This window comes from Cupressus sempervirens, chromosome 6, assembly GCF_028749045.1.
Source record: "Cupressus sempervirens isolate cs-2001-9-10 chromosome 6, ASM2874904v1, whole genome shotgun sequence".
In the NCBI taxonomy this organism is placed as follows: domain Eukaryota; kingdom Viridiplantae; phylum Streptophyta; class Pinopsida; order Cupressales; family Cupressaceae; genus Cupressus; species Cupressus sempervirens.
The window spans coordinates 195537591-195557170 of NC_143123.1; the positions used below are offsets into that span (position 1 = coordinate 195537591).

The 19580-nt window shown below is 35.4% G+C and overlaps 1 protein-coding gene across 4 annotated transcripts in view; it reads left to right on the forward strand.

The window, feature by feature from the left end:
• The first annotated feature begins 869 nt into the window (after positions 1 to 869).
• The window catches only part of LOC149551909 (tubulin alpha-6 chain), a 113722-nt gene continuing 95011 nt past the window's right edge, over positions 870 to 19580 (forward strand). For all 4 annotated transcript variants that reach the window (XM_089787408.1, XM_089787410.1, XM_089787407.1 and 1 more), the window contains exon 1: positions 870 to 1103. In XM_089787408.1, coding sequence (XP_089643534.1) covers positions 902 to 1103 — 202 coding nt within the window. In that variant the 5' untranslated portion in view covers positions 870 to 901. The remainder of the gene's footprint in view (positions 1104 to 19580) is intronic.

Below are 19580 nucleotides of genomic sequence, written 5' to 3' on the forward strand. Positions count from 1 at the left end.
CCTATTAAATAGTATAAATATTTAGATATTTACTCTATGTAAAAAAATAGCTTTATAATTCTTACAAGGAAGTAAAAAGTAAAAAAATAATAATATAATTTTCAATTTTAGTCTATCCACTAATACTAATAAGTGCCAAAACTTAATAGTAACTTGTTGATGTAGTTTTGTAGTGCAAAAACTTAATAGTAACTAACATTGTTATATTTCATAATTATTTAAATAGATTATTGCAACTGTTGTATATCGCATTTGCAAGAAATTAAAAATATTTAGTCACATAAATTGTTAATTTTCATTAAAAAAGATTAATTCATTATTATTTTAATTTTAAAATCTAAATTTTATTTGGAGTGTGATATTTTTGAGTTCATGGAAAATAGTTATTATTTAAGGTATCGGATGATCAATGTTTTAAAGTTTACTTGAGAAATATAAATGTTGTAATGTTTATAATTTTTCTTAATATATAAGATTTAAATTCTTTTGTTTGTTGGTAGCTAAAATTTGGTGGAATATGAAGAATCCTTAAAAAAATTCCTATAACACAAAATCAAATCACCCAATCACATAATTATATAATATATATAAAACAAAATTCTAATAATTATTGGTCCAAACTAATTCAGTATTAGAGCAATGTGAATTGTAAGAAAATCAGATCACCCCTAAGCATTTAATAGCTTTTTTTGAATAATATTGTTTTGATAATATGAACTTTAATAATCAGTGGAGGCCTAGATACCTTGTATAAAATGTGCATTTTGCAAGGCCGGAACGAAGTCCACGTGTTTGGTTTTCTTAGACATGTTGGCAGACAAGTCATTATTTGTCAAAATATAAAATGTATGTTTAAACCAGTTGAGGCCATAGTACAATTGGGAATTGGGAACTTGTGTTAATGGCGGCATCGGTTACTGCAGTTACGGCCTGTAATAAATTATCTCCGTTACATATATCACGGATGTCTTTTTCGAGGAATTCTAATCACCTGTATGTTACCAGGAAGAATTCCATATTACCCCAGTTAACCCATGCTACACCTGCCCGTCGTCGATTGTCCGTCAACTGCCGCAGAGCAGATCGAGATGGCGATTCTTCAGGTTCACTGTAAAATATGATATAGTTTCTGCCGTTGCTTGTTTGTTTTTTCTTTCTTAAAATAATTTTGTATCTGGTTTGGTGAATTGTCTGCCAGTATTGGGCGAATTTTTTAGAAAAAATGGCAGCGCATTGAAGCCGAAGCTGATTTGTTGTACTTTTCTTGTCGATCTACTTAAGAATTTGGAACTTTTGACAATTTTTATTAAAAAAGTGGAAAGCTAAGATTATTGATGAACGAGAGACGAAACTAAAATGTTAAATTTTCAGCTTGCCGGTTTTCTGGCAGGTTAGAGAAGCCTAAACCCGGGCTTGAAGAAAACCAAGCAGCCCTATTTGGGAACTAGTCTTTAAACCAATAACAAAAAAAAAACCAAATAAATGCATTTTAGCAATAGAAAATAAGACAATTATTCCTGGGGGCACACTCCCTTGCAAAATTAAGATGTAACATAATAAATAACCAGACAACTAGTTGGCAAATGTTCTTGGTAGTTGGAAATCATAGTCACGCTTGTTCTGCATTTTAATCTCCACCATAGGCTTCAAGTGAATTTGGAGGTTGTGTTGTGTGATTGTGCTTTGATGTGCTCTTCAAATTTCAGCCATGGGTCATTCTAACTTCCCTCTTCCAAATCTGACAAACTATGCAAGATGGAAATAAGTGCATGGAGTAAACTAATAGAAAAAAGATTAATTAACTACATTGATGGATTTGTACTAAAACCAGAAGATCCTTATTTCAAAATGGATTGGTTCATCTATATTATTACGACTCTTGAAACTCTACAAAAATATGTATTTGCTGATCATATCTTTCATATTGATAAGTGGAAAACAACCAAGGATGCTTCAAATAAATTTGCTCAATTGAATGGCAAAGTTAATGAGATTATGGGATACAAACTTGATAATGATCTCACTAATCTCAATCATAGAATCTTGATACAATCAAAGACTATATAACTATGTAATGTCCCTGATTTAGAAGGATTCTGGAGTATGGTTTTGTCAACTCATCATTGCAACCTTTGTGAGCTTATGTTTGGATTTGGGGGTCTTTGTCGAGGAATTACTATTTTGGGAACTTACTATTTTTGTAAGTCACTTTTGGCTAGTTACTATTTTTGGTTGAGTAGTTCAGGCCGGGTGATCGTCTGGCATTTCGACACTCGATCTCACGATGGATTATTGGTGGAGTCATTTATTTTGAGAATGATAGAATTTAATGAGTATTTAATGCACACTTAAATATTATTGTGCTTTACATTGTAAAGTGACTTGACTTTATATTATAAAGTTGCTTGTAAGTGAAAGGTGTGTGGGTGAAGCTAATTGGATTGAATTGTATTATAAATATGACTTCTTGGGAGAATGTTAGACACGTTGAATATTAAATTTTCTCATTGATAATTTGATTGAGGGTTTTTGTGAAGTTTTCTGAGATTTATCTGAGTTTTGTTACAACTTGTTGCTAAGGTATAATAGGTTGCAAAATCCTCCTACTTGTTGTCCTGCATTTTGTCACCACAAAATGTTGGTAACATCACGAAACTTTTTCAAGCTACTTTGGCGTATCTCTAAGTTGAATTTGGTATTCAATTGTTTAATGTTGATTGATCAATTTACTTCAATTCGTATATCAAGTTATTTTATTGAAGGTTTTCATCAAGTCTTTTTTGTTTTTCTTTTTGTTGAGCCTTTGCTTGATTTTTGAAGCCTTCATCGTCCTTTTCTTTGCTTTTGAGTTTGCGTTTGTTGGTTTTTAGTCCTTTGGTTTTGCTCATGTCATGGCTTTTGGTTTCTCCTTCAATTTGGTCTAATCTAGAGCTCAATCGAAATTGTCAGTCAAGAGATATGGTCGTTTTAGTGCCTCAAACGTGGACCTTTTTGGTGCAACAACACGAATTAAAAATATCATGTTATATTTTTAATTTGATATTCACTTTTTGAAAAATATAACTTAAATTTAGTTTATGTTATGTTTTTAAGTTATGTTATCATTTAAATTTTCATTTAAAGTAACTATAGTGCACTTTATGTTATAATTTTAAGTTGAGTTGGTTTTTTGATTTTTCATTTAAAGTGACGACATAAACTATATAGTTTTAGTTTAATTTTTGATTTTTAAATCAAATACTCATTTTAATGTTACTTTTTAAATGATATTTATGTTTTGTATTTTTAAATATGATACATAAATGTTGTTTATGTCCCAGTAAGTAACATTTTTATGAAATTAAGCTGATTAAATGACTTTAAGTTATCAAAAGTGGATCTTTTATATGCAATTTCATGTAAAATCCATCAAAAGTGGACATTTTCCATGTCACTGCATATACATTTCAACTTGAAAACATAAGTGGATCGTTTTGATGTCATTACATCAAAAGGTAAGCTTTTGTGTCATTACATCCAAAATGTGCGATATAACTTAAAACATGCAGTCCCTCCAAAAGGTGCGATATAACTTAAAACATGCAGTCCCTCCAAAAGGTGCGATTTTGATCACTTGCATGTTTTAAAACATGTCATTCACTCAAAAGGTCTGATTTGCCTTGTTGCAAGTTTTAAAATGTGCTTGTCACCCCAAAAGGTCTGATTTTGACGAAAAACATATTTTAAAACATGCATATCATCCCAAAAGGTTCGATTTTGAAAGAATGGATGCATTTTCTCTCCAAGAATCCGATTTTGCTCATTGTGAGAGATTTTCTTAGTGGATTTGCATGAGATCTTGTCCATTGAAGGCGTTTTTGCTTGGCAATGAGTTTTCTTGCATCAAAAATGGATTTACCATGCTGAAAATCGTTTTTGGAAGCTCTATCATAGGGCACGTTTTTGGAGATAGCTCCAAATAAATCCAGTTTTGATCAATGTTTTTGCACAAGGATGAATCGATTTGGTGTTTTATGGTGATTGCATTGCATTATGATACACATTTTTGACCTTTAAACTCGAAATTGATTTGATCATGCTCCTTGGTGAAACACGTTTTTCACCAAAAACGTCCCATGAGCATGCATATGCAAAACATTGGATCTTGGAGTATTATTAGGGCACGTTTGGTTATCTTTTAACAAATACTCCTTGATTGCTGCCTTCTCCCATTCGAATTTGCAAGAGTTTGAAAGATTCAAACGTTTTTGAAGACATTTTCAATATTGGAGCATCTTTTTCCTTCATTTTTGACACTTAATCTTCACTTTTTCTTTCGTGCTATTTAATTTGTGCTTATCTTGCTGATTTTATGCACATTATTGCTTGATGATTGCCACTTGTTGAAATCAATGCCATGGAAAGTGCATTTTTCCTTTAAAAATGAAGTAATTGTTCATTTTCTTGTTTTTGGTTTTTCCCCAATTTCCAAATTCGAATTTGTGTGTTGAAGTGCATTGCATCTTGACATGTTTTAGCCACTCTCCAAGGGTACATTTTTCTTTTGAGTTTTTGTGCTTTGTGCTTGCTTGATAATTTTCTCCACTTTGGAGAAGTCACAAGTTCTTTTCCGAACTTCTTGTTGTTTCACTTTATGCGAAAGCATCATCACGTTTCACTTCCATCTTCCTTGTCACAACACTTCACATCTCATCCAACAAATGCGATTACATGTTTTCCATCTCATTCACCATCCGCACATGCATGTAATCCCATTTTCCGCTTCTATTTTCACTCATCTCACTTTTTGCATCCATTTGCGTGACATGATTACACGAAAAGCCTTACGTTTAATTGCATCCAAAATGTTAGATTTTGATTAAAAGTCACTTGTTGAAAAGTCAAAAGATGTCATTTTCATCTTCCATGTACTTTGACTTCTCCTTTTCACCAAAGATGACTATAAAACTCATTATCCCTCTTCCATTTTCCATTTCCATCTCTCCATATGCGTTTGCGCCTTTCTGAGCAAATACATGTTTCCGTGTCTTTCCATGCTTTGCACCTCGTCCTCCATTTGCACTTGCATGTAAAGTGCATCCTCCATCCGCATTCGCATCTCATCTCACCTTTCATCTCCCGTTACATGTTGCACTTACATGTACTTATTTTTCATGCAATAATGCCTTGAAAACCCCAAGTCACATTTGAAATCAGAAATCTTCATTCGCACGCATTCCCATGCATTCCACCTTCACACATTTTCATTTCATTCCATCTTCACCCATTTTCCATCTTCATAACACTTCATTCTGCATTCCATTCATTTCATTTTCATTAACTACATATGTATGATGATTTCTTTTTGAGATCATTTCATTGGATCTACAAAGTCTCCAATCCGTTTCTGAACCTTTGTTGCTGATTGCAAATCAACTTGTATGGCAATTCCTTCTGACAATGTGTTTATGTTTTGGGATTTTTGTGTTGCAGCGCAAATGCAAGAGATGCCCTCATCATCAAAATCCAAAGGAAAGATGAAGTATCAATAGGATAAAGAGTTGGCTCATGCAACTCCATCATCAATTGCATTTGTTCTTGACAATGTAATGGACACTATGATCGGTTATGTGGACATGGCTGATCTTCTACGAAGAGCTGAAAATCCTGTTGGTCATGAGATGAAATGCATCAAAAGAAGTAACATTCACTTGGTGTCTGCATTTCCTATGGCAGCCATGGAACCTGATTTTGTTCTTGGATGTGCACGACGTTTTACTCCAAAAACAAAGACTATCAAGGACGCTGACGGTAGGGTTATCATTAGCCTTGATCCAGAAGTTATTGAGTAGATCTTTAAAGTGCTGCATAAAGCAGAATGTGCAGATTTAACCAAGGAATCATTTTTGGCATGCTGGAATGGGCAAAAGGGTGATTATCATAAGTTTGTCAACCTATACTAGTTAGACAATAAAAGGAACAACTTCTCTAGATGGCCAAAGACTGTTCATCAGTCTAACTTCAAACAAGAATATAAGGATCTCATCATCTTTCTCAGCAAAATTTGTGGTCTCAAAGATTCTATTGATTTCGAGCCATGGATGTATAAGTGCATCTTTCGAATCATGGAAAACAAAGAACACATCTTTTGGGGAGAGCTCATTAGCACTGCACTTTGTTAGCAGATAGGCAATGTGGGAACTTTAGCGCCCTTCTACATGAACTCTTACCTTGTTTACATTGCTGCTGCCATGGGATCTTTCTTTGGTCTCTCGACCAAGGGAGATTGTCTTCAGGTTCCTATTTGGGATTACCATAACCAAATCACTTTTGCAAATAGTAAATTTTATTGCAAAAGAGTTCAAGATGCCTTCTTTGGGCATTTCCGGTGCTTATTTGATAGACAATTATCTGTCAAAAGATTGTCTGATGTAGCATGGGAAAAGGTGAGTCAATACGGCTGTATTTTTATTCAATCTCCAACTTTTACATACTTAAGAGTTGGATATTTCAAAGGTGAGCCGTATACCTTACCTAGGTATGCTATAGATCGAATCATCTTGATGGAGCTAGCTAGACAGCTCATGGACATGCAAAGTGATTAACACGCTATGCATAGGCTTCGTTTTAGTATTACCTCAGCTAAACCCTTGGCTGTTGGCAACTATTCAATCAATTCTGTGCCCAAAGCGAAGAACATGGAAGTAGAGTTGCAGTTGATCACCTTGAAGAAGTTCAAGGATAATTTTGACTTTGATTACCGAGAGATGAATTCTCAGAGGAAAAGAGCTTTCACATATGTTGATCCCATCGAGGATATTTGGATTGATAGGAGAATAGAGCTTGACATCATGAAGATGGACTACAACAGATTAACCTTGCAGCAGATAATCGATCTCAACATATTGGAGATCCATTCAGATTTCCAAGTTGAAGATGACAACAACATTCTTGATCTAGAGTTTCATCAATCCGACTTTGATAAGAAGTCCCCTTTTCCTATTTAGTGGCAACAAAAGGAAGGAACATCTATCATGGATAGATTTCAACCCATCTTGGTAAACACTAACAAATGGCTGAAAGATAAAGGCCTTAAAAGAGTTAATCCTAAGATGGGATTGGATTGTGGAAGCTTTGGCCCTTATGGCAGGAAGTCACAACTAGAGATTACAGGAAAGATGGTGCCTCATCTTTTGATGCTAAGGATTCCCTCAAATTCAAATTGAAGGGTGGAAAAGGTTCTAAGTCTTCTTAGATCTTTGAACCAGTTCAAGAGTCAGAGGAAGAATCAGAAGAGGAACTGGAGACAAAATTAGATAAGGAAGATATAGATGAAGAAGGGGAAGTCATGATCATATCTCCTCCAAAGCCTGCACAAACTCATGCACCATCTATTCATGAAGCACCTTTTCTGGATGAGGTGGATGATGATGTGGATTCATTCTCCATGGTTTTCACTCCTATTTTAGTCTTAGAAATTAATACAATGACTCTTCCTATTTCTTCTGCTACTCCTCTCAGTCCTACAAATGAACAATATGAGCATTTGACAAATGTGTTTGAGGATTTTTCCAACTCTCACAAATGGTCAAGTTTCCCAACTTGATATGTCTTTGACAGGTTTTGAGCTTTTCATGTCAGAATCTTCTTGGCATGTTCTTATGCCTTCAGATGTGCAGACTGAATCTTGCTCTGTTACAATGGAAATATAATCTGGATCAATGCCAATGGTCTCCACTGTATCTGCTTCTACGGATGAAGGTTTCAGCTTGCCTGCATGGTTGAGCAGAATCACAACAAAGAGAAGAAAAGTGGTTGTACCGTCAGATAATCTCCCTATTAAGAAGACCAAATCCAAATCTTTGAAAGATAAGATTGTTTCAAGGATATTGGTTGGTTTAGATAAGACCAAGTTTGTTGAAGTTGCTGAGCCCTTGGTGAACAAACTTGTGGAGGAACTTACTTGATCTGATTACAAATTCACTAAGGTTGAAATCAGAAAACAATCACGTTTGAGTTGTTTACAAGATGCTCAAGATGCATTGGCAAATGTATCAAAGAACGATCATGAGCTATGGGGGAAGGAAAATCAACTGAAACAGGAGGTTTCACGCTTGAATGAGGTCATCTGGCAACAATCTTCTCAAAGTGTTGATGCCATGTCTCAAACATTCAAGGAGAGAAAGTTGATTGAAGCTCCCAAGTCTTGGATAGGAGAGATCATCTCCGAAGGAGTTCGAGCCATCACAGAGGCATTTGCAGTTCTTAGGCACGTCAAAGAAATGAATGGAATGGAGCAAAACTTGATCTCTTCTTTGACTCAAGAAGCGGATAATTTGAAGGAAATTCTCAATGATTGGGATGAAATGGAAAGTTTTGATCTAGATGCCTTGGTTTCATGTGACATTCTTTCGTCATGTGAAATGTTCTTTAGATTTCAAGGACTTATTGGTTACAAAGAAGAAACATTGAGGAAGCTAATCACAAGGTTACAGGCGACACTTGGAGACTGTTAGACAGTTGAAACAGGTGTTACTTGTGATTTGGAACAGATGGGATGCCATGTTATTGATGAATTTGATAATGTCATTGTGGTTGAAAGGGTAAGCTCGGAATATACAATTAGGATCAATGCTGATGTAGATTCTGAAGATTTTGGTTCGCACACAATGAACAAGTTTGTCTTGTATAAATCCTCGACAAAACACTTGTTAGATACTATGGCAGCAAATTCCAAAGTTGTGCAATCAACATATGCAGATGCAGTGAGGGTCGAAGCCATATTAAAGACCATGTCAATTGCTGATCTTCCCACAGTTTGTGATATCGTTGTCAAATTCAAGGCATTGAGAAACCATCTTTAAGATTGTTGTTTTTGTTTTTATTTCATGTTTGTAGGTTTAAGACGATGCATTACATGAAAAAGTGTAAAAGGATGTAATGTGAGTTGCATGTAACCCTATTTTTTTATCTTTTAGTTAGACTAGGTCAAAGTTGGTTGAGTTGCTCCCACTTTTTCCTCCACCTTTTTCTCAACTTTTATGCCTATATAAAGGAGTGCCCCCTCTGAAGGAATTGTGCTACTAGAACTTTGTTTGTGTAAGCACTATTTTGAGAGAAAGTGAATACAAAGGAGCATTTGAGACTTAACTTTGATTAAGTGAGATTGTTACTTGTGTGAGTTATAAGCTTTGTCTATAATTCATCTAAGTTATCTTTGATTCATGTTATTTTGTGTTTTGGATAATTGTATCTTGTGAATTGAATATAAAAGAGTTAAGAAGCAATTGGAGCCTGAGCTTTGACTAGGAGCAATTGTGGAAGTGTATAGCTAGAAGCTTTGTCTGTAGCTTATACTCTTTCTTAATTCGTAAAATAGTTAAGTTATTCTTACTTTTAGGAGTTTTTGTGCCCTAATTGTAAAGCTTTTCCATATAGAAGTATGACCAGACTTAGAGCCAAAACTGGTACATTTTCAGCTAACCTTTGAGTTAGTCAAGGTATATCGGTATCATTGTTTCCAGCTCTTGATAGAAGTGTAGTTAGAGATTAACCCTACCCATTACTCGCGAAGCGAGTAAGTGGATTCTTTTTTGAAAGTTAAGAAGAAAGAATATTGATAACATGCATTTTATAAAATCTCTCGACTTCTTGCTTACCTTGAGTTGATCCAAGGAATGGTGAGAACGGGGAGCCTTCCCTTTACGATAGGAGAGACTTTGTCTCACACGATGTGGCTGGTCATCCTATTTTGCAATTGGATTTTACCCAAAACTGTCGGTTGCAAAATATCCACCCAACAATACTGTTCTTACTATGTTTAGGAGATTGAGATTGGTTGACATTAGCTGATTGTAGAGGGAAATCGTTGTGACATCATTATCAATTTCCTATGGAATTGTATTGGAGACTGATTATAATTGGAAGGCAATGTTTTGAATTTATTTGCATTGTGGGTGAATATCTGAACCGATTGATAATTACAAGATTGGGCGGCTAGTGGTGGTTGAGCTTGCAAATACCAATTAGAGGAAATCGTACAAATTGGGGAGCTAGCGGCTGAGTTATTGGGTAGGCCGTCACCTCTATGTTGGTTTGCGATTTCTTATTGACCTGCAATTTGCACTTGGGAGGATCCACGTCAATGATCAGAGGCGTAGTTTGTCATTTAAGGAGGACGTTATTCATCATTGAGGGTCTGCAATACTTGAAACCTGCCGTATATCTTCTCCTAAGGCATTTGCGTTTCAAATCTACTGCTATAGGCATTTTTGAGTTGGAGGATTTGTGGAGCTAGTACATTGTGCAAAGTGAATCGAAATTCAGGTTCCCATTTGTCATTACGTTTACAATTGAGCAATCGGATTTATATATTTTATTTTATGGTGGTGAGAATTTGTATTTAGTTTTCAGTCATTTCTTCAAAGCATTTTTACTCAACCAAAAAAAATACAAAAAACACATATTCCAAAAAAATAAAAAATAAAAAATGGAAAACACCAAAGAAAATATAGGAATACCAGTTGTGTATCAGCATTTCAGTTAGAAGCCAATTCGGGTCTTTACAAAACTAAGGCTAATTAACTAAGAGCATATAAGACAAACATTTGGTAAATTATTGAATGAATAAAAGAATGAGCAAGATGCTCATAAATAGTTTACAAGGATGCTGTTCTAATAATGAAAGTACAAAGGATATTAGAAACATTCTAATATTTAGAAGATTTACAAATTTGACCATTAAAACAATAATAAATAGAATATTATAGAGAGATTATTCTAATACCCTCCCTTAATGGTCAATTGATCAATGACACCAAGAAGCCCCTTGAATTTAACAAACTTTTTTGGAAGGAGGGACTTGGTGAGAATATTGGTAGTCTGATCCATTGTAGGAACATACTGCAAATCTACAGATCCATCTTCAACCAATTGACAGATGAATTGACAATGAATGTCAATATGCTTGGTTTGCTCATGGAAGAATGGATTTTTGGCAAGTTCGATGACCCCTTGGTTTTCACAGAAGAGGGGTGAAGGACCTGCTTGAGGCATATGTGATGCAAGAGCATCTTGGGTTCAGAGCAATCTCGTATCAACCAAAAATACTTTGTTTCTAGTTTGTTCAATTGTTAGATTGTACAGTTTGTGTGATTAATTCTGTGATAATTCATTTCTTCGAGTTAGTGTTTGTTATGTTGGATTATAAGCTAGACTTATCTTAGATCATGTTCCTAGGTTTGCAACTCATCCAGATCATTTTTGCATGAGTTATGATTTGTTCTCTCTTAGATAGCGTGTTCTTACCTGTTCTAGGACTTGGTGAATTCCAATCTCGTGATGGAAATCTATGGCTTACGAAGCTCGGTAGCGGATACATCCATGTTCTTGGAACATGTGTGGACCTGAATCTCGATTCATTGGCTCTTACTTGACTTATGTGGTTTGTTCATTATAATTTGGGACCAGACCTATTTGTTGTTATACGTTTCCTACTCTTGAGAAATGTAATCCGTCTTGGGCCAACCTGCATGTCACAATGCCTATATATTATAATGTAATGTATCTCTTAAGGGGATGAGGAGATAGGGAATATTGAGGATAGATATCATTAGAATTGGATCTAAGGTCTCTGATCGAAGCTTGTAATCAAGAAGGCCTGTTATAGCTTGACATATATGAAGGCATGTATGTTGCCAATTGATTGTAATTTAATTTCTTCTTGAATGAAAGCAGATCTGACATTGTTCTTTCAATCTCTTGTTGGTTTCTATTTTGTTTACTATTTTTGCATACTTGGATAAATCTCTTTGAGGTCCCTCCATTTGTGACAACACCAAGTGGTATCAGGGCATAGTTGTGTTCCATGTAGAGTTGATTATTGAACTTTTTATTGCGAAGCCCTAAGTTGATTTGGTTGTGGGGTGGTAGAGTTGAGATTTGGCCTACAATTGTAGAGGGTTGACAAAATGGTTTGGGGATAAGTAGATCTAGGTGTGACGGGCACATTCAAACATATAACAACTACATTGGAAGTTGTGGAGATTGCCAAAGAAGAGGTAGACCAATTGAAGATGTAAGTGATGATGAAGTTGAAGAAGTAGTTGCAAGAAATGAAGAACCTGTACTTGGACAAGGAGATAAAATATTCTTGAGAGCCTAAACTAGGTTCAATGCAAAACCACATTTTAGTTTACCTGATTTTGATGGTGAGCTAGATTCAAGTGAATTACTTGATTGGATTATTGAGATGGACAAGTATTTCGAATAGGAGATTGCCATGTAGATAAGAAGGTGATATAGCTAGCACTAAGTTTAAAGGACATGCATCTTTATGGTGGGAACACTTGCAGTTGAGTAGGGAAAAGAGACAAAAGGACAAAATCAAATTTCGGGATAAGATGGTGTATAAATTGAAGGGAAAATCATTACCTGGTGATTATCATGTAAGCTTTTTGAGGAAAATGTAGAACCTAAAGCAAAGAAAGTCTATTGTGAAGGAATACACTGAAGAATTTTATAGGTTGGATATTAGATCTAGACATATGGATGATGAGCTTGAAAGAATTGCAAGGTATGCGAATGGTTTGAGGACTTTTATTCAGGATGAAATTAGTTTGGTCAAGATGGATAGCAATTATGAAGCATATCAATTTTCTTTGAAGGCAGAAGAAAAGTTGAACAAAAGGCATGAACAAAGCTAGAGAAGAAGAGGTGATAGATTTCAAAGAGGTAGAAGCAAATAATTTGCAGAAAGAGGTAGATCTTACTTTGATGTGAACAAATGCAAGTCAAAATGGAAAGAAGAGATTTCATACTGAGGAAGAGGAGGTGGATGCCCTAGAGGTAATGGTTACAAAAGAGAGGATAGAAATTGGTTTAAAGGAACTTGTTTCAAATGTGGAGAAGATCATAGTGCGTTTGAGTGCATTCATTGGAATTCAAGCAAGAAATGGGTAACAGTAGCGAAAATTCATTTGTGAAAGAGGAGTCACCTAATCGTTGAATAAACTAAAAGATGAAGAAGCCCTAATGGTAAGGAGAGCCCTATGTAATAAGGAGCTTGATCAAGAACCAGTGATGAGAAAGAGTTTGTTCAAATCCAAATGTAAAGTTGCAAGTAAGTATTGCAAAGTAATCATTGATAATGGGACTTCAAATAATTTAGCATCAGAGGAGTTGGTTACCAAGTTGCAATTCCCAAGAATAAAGCACCCAAAGCCATATTAGATTGCATGGATCAAAGATGATCATAAGGTTTTGGTAAGTGAACAATGTCTTGTGAAATTGAAGATGGGGTCATATTTGTGATATTGTGTCGATGGATTGTTGCCATATCTTGTTGGGTAGTCTATGGCAATATGATAGACAAGTAGTGCATGATGGTAGATTGAATAGGTATATTATTGTGGCTAATGGGATGAAGTAAGTATTGTTAACTTTGGTAGAAGATTCTAAGAATGTGAATTGTACTATAGTAAGATTTTGTTTAGTTGAAGGAAGAACATTTCTTGATGGCTTGAAGAAAGAGAGTGTGTTTTGTTTTGACTCTATAGAAACCTAATTTGGAATAGTGGATGAGCAACCGTTGGAAGTAAATAAATTATTGATAGAGCTTGAGGACATCATTTTGTATAATGTATGTGATGGATTACCTCATGTTAGGAGTATCAGTGATTGTATGGATCTAATTCCAGAAGCAAGTTTACTAAATGAGGCATTGCATAGGATAACACTTGCAGAGAATGAGGAGTTGAACAAGCCAGTGCAAGAATTGTTGCGTAAGGGATCGATTAGAGAAAGTTTGATTACTTGTGCAGTACCTGTTGTATTGTTCTCTAAGAAGAATTAATGAATGAATGAACGATTTTAATAACATCCGCGAGGCAAAAGCATCCTATGGGACCCACAAGATAAAAGACAAGCACCCCCCCATGATTAAAAACATTAGGCCTTTTGGAGTTGCTTTTCTAAGTCTGCCCTTCGACAATTAATATTGACTAGTAAATTTTTGGTCTTGTCCAACTCCTCTTCCTCAAAGAGTATCTAACTTGCCATTTGCTAGAATATCTTGATAGCTAGAGCGGATGTCATTGTATGCTGGACATTCCATGAGAAAGTGTCACTCGGTTTCAACCACTTTTGTGTTGCAAAATATACATATTCTCTCCTCCCATTCTTCCTTGGGTATCGTCCATCTGTCCGTTTCGCATCTCAAATGATGAGAGCCTGTCCTAAGTTGCGCAATGAGCATCTTAGCTCTCCATTTGATATTTGCTCCTATGTATGTTTTCTCTTCATGGGCCCTTGGTGGGTTAAATTCTTTAATATAATAGGTTTTTTATGCCCATTTTGTTTTGACCATATGCAGCTCTTGAATATTTCCTTCACAAACTTCTTTATCTCAGCATTGTTATTCGGACATTCATGTATACTGATATTCCATTTTTCCATCCATTTAACATTTTGTTTCATCCACATGTTCTTTCTTCTATCCAACCTCTCTTCCATGATCAACTTAGGCCAACGATGGCTTTCCATACTTTGGGCTTCCTGTAAATAGCATAATAACCGAATCACTGCTCATGCCTCTAATGGGAAGATGCTCGTTTCTGCCAATAGGATCTCATAGGGAACTGTGGTTTCAATTTTGAGACGGCTGATGATTAAATGCTTTTGGATTCTTTCTACCTGTCTCCATTTCAGATCCGACATGCTGCTGCCCCAAACCTCACATTCATAGAGGATCACCGGGGTAACTGACAAGCAAAAGAACATTTTTTTGATTTTCTAATCCCATAATTCCACATTCCTGCATATATTCTCTAATGGGCAGCTATTGAAAAGAGAAGTGTTTTGCTGCCTCTTGTTTCTTTTTAAAGAGAAAATCATCTCCGTGGTTTTGCTAGTGTTCACTTGCATCCCGACCACTTGACAGAAGGCCTCAAGTGCCTTCAAGTGTCCCTCACACCACCCTAAAGAATGTTTACTGATTCCAAAGCTATAAACAAAAGCATAGAGAAGTATAGACTTCCTTTACCTAGGATGGACAACATAATGGATTATTTGAGTGGAGAGAGGTATTTTACCAAAATTGATTTGAAAAGTTTTACCAGCAGATCAGAATCAGACAAGGAGATGAATGGAAGTCCGCTTTCAAGACTAATGAGGGTTTGTATGATTAGTTGGTTATGCCTTTTGGTTTGACCAATGCACCTAGTATTTTTATGAGGCTAATGAATGAGGTTTTGAAGAAATTCTTGGGTAAATTTGTGATTGTATATTTGGATGATATTCTGATTTTCAATACGGGCAAGGAGGAGCATTTGATACATTTGAGACAAGTATTGTAGAGATTGTAGTAAAGAAATGTACTATTATGAAGGAGTTAGTGTATCTTGGATTTGTGATTTCAAATAAAGGTTTGAACATAGAGCCTAAGAAGGTTAAAACAGTTGTTGAATGACCCACACTGGAAAGTGTTGGAGAAGTTAGATCATTTTATGGATTGGTTAGTTTTTACCGGAAGATTTTTAAGGAATTTTAGTTCAAATTGCAATCCTATGACATAGACTATGAGAGGTGATCATAAAGATTACAAGTGGACACAAGGAGCAGACAAGAGTTTTGAACTACTCAAACATAAAGTTATTGTACAACTAGTGTTGGATTTACCTGATTTCACTAAGGTATTTCAAGTGGCCTATGATGTAAGTGAAAATGCAATTGTAGCATATTGAGTCAAGGAGGTAGACTTGTTGCTTTTTACAGCAAGAAGTTGAATGATCTCAAGAGGAGATACTCAGTTTAGACCAAGAATTTTATGCCATTGTTCAAGCTTTGAAGAAATGAAGACATTACTTGTTACCGAATGGTAAGTTTAATCAAAGACATATGAGATAGGTTGAGTTCTTCTAGAGTTATACTTTTGTTTTGAAACACAGGAGCGGGCAGTTAAACAAGGTAGCTGATGTATTGAGTAGGAGAAGAAATTTGTTGACAGAGATGAGAGTGAAAGTGCATGGGTTTGATGAATTGAATACTTTATATGAGGATTCTTTGGATTTTGGAGAATCGTGGAAAGCTTGTAAGGAAGTTGTTGTAGTTGAATGAAGTAAGAGGTTGGATTATTTCATTCATGATGATATGTTGTTCAAGGGAGTTCGTTAGTGCATACCTAGAGGATCAATGAGGGATAATTTGGTTAAGGAGAAATATAGTGGACTTGGACATTTTGCTATTGATAAGATAGTGAGTTTAGTAAGACAAATATTATTGGTCGCAAATTTATAAGGATGTTTAGAGATATGTGCAAGGTTGCAGAATTTGTCAAGTTACTAAAGGTAGTAGTCAGAATGTGGGATTGTATACACCATTGCCTGTACCTAGTAAACGATAGGAGGATATTAGCATGGATTTTATTTTAGGATTGCCTAAAACACAAAGGGGTAATGATTTTATATTTGTGGTGGTAGACAAATTTTCTAAGATGTCACATTTCATTCCTTGTAAGAAGACTTCAGATGCAGTGCATGTGGCAGACTATTCTTTTGGTAGATTATGAGATTGCATGGATTACTAAGGAGTATAGTTTTAGATAGGATAGCAAGTTTGTGGGATATTTCTGGAGGACACTTTGGAGGAAGATGAGCACTGAGTTCAAGTTTAGTTCTACTATTCATCCACAAACCCTAAGTTACCGGTTCGAGTTCGAAGAGCCGGTTTGCTAGTAGTGCAAGATTTTGGAAAGGGGTTTGGGTTCGTTTGTATAAAAATATGTAAAAATTATGTATATACATATTTATGAAGCCTAGAAGCATAAGTTAAAACTAGAATGTCACATAGCATCATAAAATCATAAGATTTATACAACGAAAACATCGTAAACTTTAAACTTGTAATCATAGCATCACGAATCATGATTATACCATCATATATTTCAAGTTCAACATCAAAGATTCAGACATTAAAATTAAATCATGATTCATAACATTAAGTCCAAGAATTATTGTTTCAAGTTCAACTAATGGATTAAAACTTTAGCAATATTCATCTTGTTCATCTTCATCTTCTTCTTCATCATTATCATCTTCTTTTTCTCCTCGTAGTTCTTTGGCATTAGTTGACTCAGCAATAGAGCTAAGACCAATGGGATCAACAACATCAATAATAGTATTGGTGTCAAAATCTTCAAAATCTTCAATTCAAAGCCGAGAGTAGAAGCATCCAAGTCTGCCAGCTTTGCATTTACATTTCACCTCTTTGTCTCCCCTTCTTCGTATTCTTTAGTCTTGTGTGAGAGGAGACACAAGTTGTAATGCATGAATACCAAGTTCTTTGCTCTTTTTGATTGCAACTTATTGCGCTTCATTGAGTGGATGAAAGAATATGTTCTCCAATTTCTTTCCGATGCAGATGAATTAGCAACCAATGAAGACATGACAAAGTAAACAATTAAAATAAAATTTAAATTATTAATCTTGAATCTTATAATTTCTAGCAATTTATGAAGACAAAGTGAACTGATAGTAATTTAAAAAAAAATAAACTTACTTGTGATATAACTTTGATTGCAAGGGGCTGCAACGTTTGGAATCTTGGGCCATGGAGGTACCACCAACTATGAGCATCCTTCCTAAACCAATGACGAAGAGCATCATTACTTAGAGATTTTGCATCCACAAACTGTATGATGACATCCATAATCAAATCTCGCATATCATCATTAGGATAGAGTCTTTGAAATGCTGCCTTGTATCCATCAGACACTTCTAAATATCTATAGGGTGGTAGCCTTCCTAGTAGATTAGTAGATTGGGTGCTATAGTATTGGGGCATCAATGCATAGGCAAACAAATGTGGAGGAATGGTCATTTTGTTCCATTGTTCTACAATAGTTGCTTGCAATTGTTTGTAGAAGGTCTCTTCAAGATCTTTCTCTTTTTCATTTACAATTTGCTTGATCTTCCCAAGCATTGAGTCTATGCCATCATAGTTCTCTCCAAAGAAAGGCATATCCATGTCAGCATACCTAAGTATGATTATAATGGATTCGGGAGCTTAATGAGATATTCCACATGTTCCCACTGTAAGTCATCCAATATCCTAAGCTTTATTTTGGATGCCCTCCTACTGTTGCTTTGCCTCCATACAACACAATTGTTGCTGATTATCATATTGGAAAGTGCCTCTTTCACTTGCATAAGTCATCTCAAGTGATTACATTTGATATAAAATGTGTCTCAACAACTTGTAAAATAAAATAGAACAAAAAAATTATAACTATTAGATACATAAGAAAAGAGTACACATTACACGATAAAAAAATCAGAAATTGTAAGATAGTATCTTTTTAATAATTATATTACTAACTTGAGTTCAAGTTCACTTACCTTCAGTAACTCCAAATGTGAGAATGTTTTGAATATCCTTTGAGTCATGTGGTGGTTTGTGATGAACATTTGGATGTCCACAACTTCTGCATACACCTTGATCCACTCAATACTCTTCCCAATCTTTTGTAACGTAAGATTGAGTGAATGAACCTCACAAGGTGTCCAAAAACTATGATGATATCTCTCGTCAACCAACAAACCAACAACTCTAAAATTCTTTGCGTTGTCCATTACAACTAGGACAACGTTTGTAGAACCCACTTTTTCAATGACATAGATGAGAATATTAGCAATAAATGAGCCATCTTTTACTTGCCCCTCACAATCCACTGCTTTCAAAAACATTGCCCCTTATAGTGGACACTGCCACAACATTGATCAATGGACAGTTTCTAGCATCTTTCCACTTGTCGGAAACAATTGTTACCCCTGTCTCAATCCATGAATCCTTTATTGGCTTTAATTGCTCATCAATCAACTTGACCTCTTGATCCAACAAGGTGGTTCATACTCTCTCAAAACCAGGACCTGAACACCCTACAAGAGCTTGATTAGCACATCTCAACATCCTCTTGAAATATGGAGAGCGAACAAGATAAAAAGACAATGCATTTGCATACAAGCATCATGCCACATCAATGTCGGCAATTTCCCTGCTCTGATTTTGAAATGCAGTTTCTAGTAGTTCCCTTCTTTTGTGTGTAAGGGCTGCTTTATTTTGAGAATTAGGGGCAGTTGAGTTAGTATAGAAGGGGTGATCTTCTATCACAACATCTATGGTGGATTTTATTCCCTTTGCTTTTTAAAATTTTATTGCTACTGTCATCAATGGTATTTTGCCTATGTTCTCTCTTATATGCTTCCTCATGCTATTGAATATATTTTAATACTGTTGAATTTGGCACAAGTACATTTTTTTCCTGGACATTTCTTGACTCCTCTTCCTGGGTATCCACACAAATGACCCACCACATGAAAATAGGAACTATTCCTTTCTACATCACAACCTCGACAATTCTAATGGAAAGCACCACCTCCTAGAAGAGGATTACAATATCCACATACTTCCACAAAGGAGAATCAGAATGAGGTTCTATTCTTTGTTGGGTATTGCCTATTGAGGGAGAGGTAGATCCCATTGTAGTTCCTTTTCCTATGGCAAGAAATTGTATACATATTGAGAATGAAATTTTAGGGAAAACAATG